At 40.4% G+C, this 2,026-nt stretch overlaps 1 protein-coding gene across 1 annotated transcript in view; it reads right to left on the bottom strand.

The window, feature by feature from the left end:
• Positions 1 to 2,026, bottom strand: part of Morc3 (MORC family CW-type zinc finger 3) — a 44,267-nt gene that overhangs the window by 30,519 nt on the left and 11,722 nt on the right. Inside the window, exon 2 of the mRNA XM_013027418.1 lies at positions 563 to 635. Coding sequence (XP_012882872.1) covers positions 563 to 635 — 73 coding nt within the window. The remainder of the gene's footprint in view (positions 1 to 562; positions 636 to 2,026) is intronic.

Here is a 2,026-nt window from a genome sequence, read left to right on the forward strand (position 1 = left end):
TCTCTCCTGCCCGGGCTGGCTTTGAACCGCGATCCTCAGATCTCAGCCTCCTGAGTAGCTAGGATTACAGGCGTGAGCCACCAGCGCCCAGCTTTAAAAATTATTCTTGCACATGAATTTTCCCAAGAAAAAAAATCCCACAACCTCAATGCAACTCTTCCCACAACTGCACCTTATTTCTCATGTTCATTTAACATTATTCATCTAGACCTTGATCATTCTCACAAAGAACTTATTACCATAAATTCTTGATAACAATAGAATAACAAACCCATTCTGTATATTACACACATATACTACTGAAAAGCTAATTCTCATTTTACACTTTCATAATGAAAATATTTTCTATATAAACAAGGAACTTGGTAACTGAAATCCTAAATAACATGAAATACTTAAGAAGACTGAGCAGCAAGTAACTTGATACCTATTTGAATAGCTAAGATTTATGTACTAGAATACATGTGTTTTTTAAAAGTACACTTATATATTACTTTTCGATAAAGTCTTTAAACTGTTAATTACAAGCAACACATAGTACATAAAACATTGATTTACGTACCTATTAACTCAGCAACTGCACTGAAGGGCCAAGTATGACTTGTTGAGTTTGTATGTAAAAACTTCGGACAAAGCTGAAACAAGACAAATGATTCATGTAAATTCAGGTTTTACTTTTAAGAACAAAAAACAATTATTTTTTTATTGTCTTTGTTTTATTTTTATTTTTTTTTGGTCCGGTCGTGGAGTCTGAACTCTGGGCCTGCGCGCTCTTCAGCTCAAGGCTAGTGCTCTACCACTTGAGCCATAGCACCACTTCCAACTTTTTTTTTTCTGCTTATGTGGTGCTGAGGAATAGAACCCAGGGCCTCATGCATGCAAGGCAAGCCCTCTACCACTGAGCCACCTACTCAGCCCTCTCTCTAGTTTTAAAAATTTGTGTACAAAAACAACTCAGCTATTTATTCCCTAAAGTATAACTTAGAAGTCTGAACCAACAAAAGAGCTTCTATACTAAAACTTGTTTTAAGCTGTCCTCCTGTGGTCCATTCACATCTATCCCCAACAGAAATCAGCCTTGCATGGGCTGGGAAAGTGGCCAGTAGTAGAGTGCTTGCCTTGCATGCCTGAGGCCCTGGGTTCGATTCCTCAGCACCACATAAGCAAAAAGAAAAAAGCCAGAAGTGGTGCTGTGGCTCAAGTGGTAGAGCGTTAGCCTTGAGCTAAAGAGCTGAGGGACAGTGCCCAGGCCCAGAGTTCAGGCCCCACAACCAGACCCCCCAAAAAAAACAAAAAACAAGAAATCAGCCTTGCAAAATCTCTCATTATGTCCAAGGCAAGGCCCAAAAATCACCCAAGCATTTTTTTTTCCTAATACTCCTACTTTGAGACACAACTTTGGCAAGAGTTTTCTCCTTAGTGTGTGTGTGTATGTGTTTTGTCGGTCATGGGGCTTGAACTCTGCGCTCTTCAGCTCAAGGTGAGCGCTCTACTGCTTGAGCCACAGCACTACTTCCAGTTTTCTAGTGGTTTATTGGAGATAAGTATCCTGGACTTTTCTGCCCGGACTGGCTTTGAACCGTGATCCTCAGGTCTCAGCCTCCTCAAGTAGCTAGGATTAAAGGCGTGAGCCACCGGCTCCTGGCGTTAGTGTGTTATTTCTAATGAACCTATATATTTGCTTGATCAAACACTTTGATTTGACTATTATTTACTCCAAATTCATCATGGTTAAACTGGGGGCAATGGAGGCAGTGGAACAGCATGCACTGATACTCTCTTAAACCAGTTCCAATGCAACAAACCATCTTGATTTCTAAGGCTTTTAAATTTGATTTACTCAGTAATATACTATGAAAGAATACTTTGCCAACCAACACCATGCTGTAGAGAACATTCCAATTTCCTGAGTGATGGAAACATCAAAAATATAAAAACAAGGCTGATATATAAAAGTGTGACTCAAGGGCTGGGAAGGTGGCTCAGTGGTAGAGCGCTTGCCTTGCATGCCTGAGGCCCTGGGTTC

This window comes from Dipodomys ordii, unplaced genomic scaffold (genome assembly GCF_000151885.1).
Source record: "Dipodomys ordii isolate 6190 unplaced genomic scaffold, Dord_2.0 Scaffold104, whole genome shotgun sequence".
In the NCBI taxonomy this organism is placed as follows: Eukaryota; Metazoa; Chordata; class Mammalia; order Rodentia; family Heteromyidae; genus Dipodomys; species Dipodomys ordii.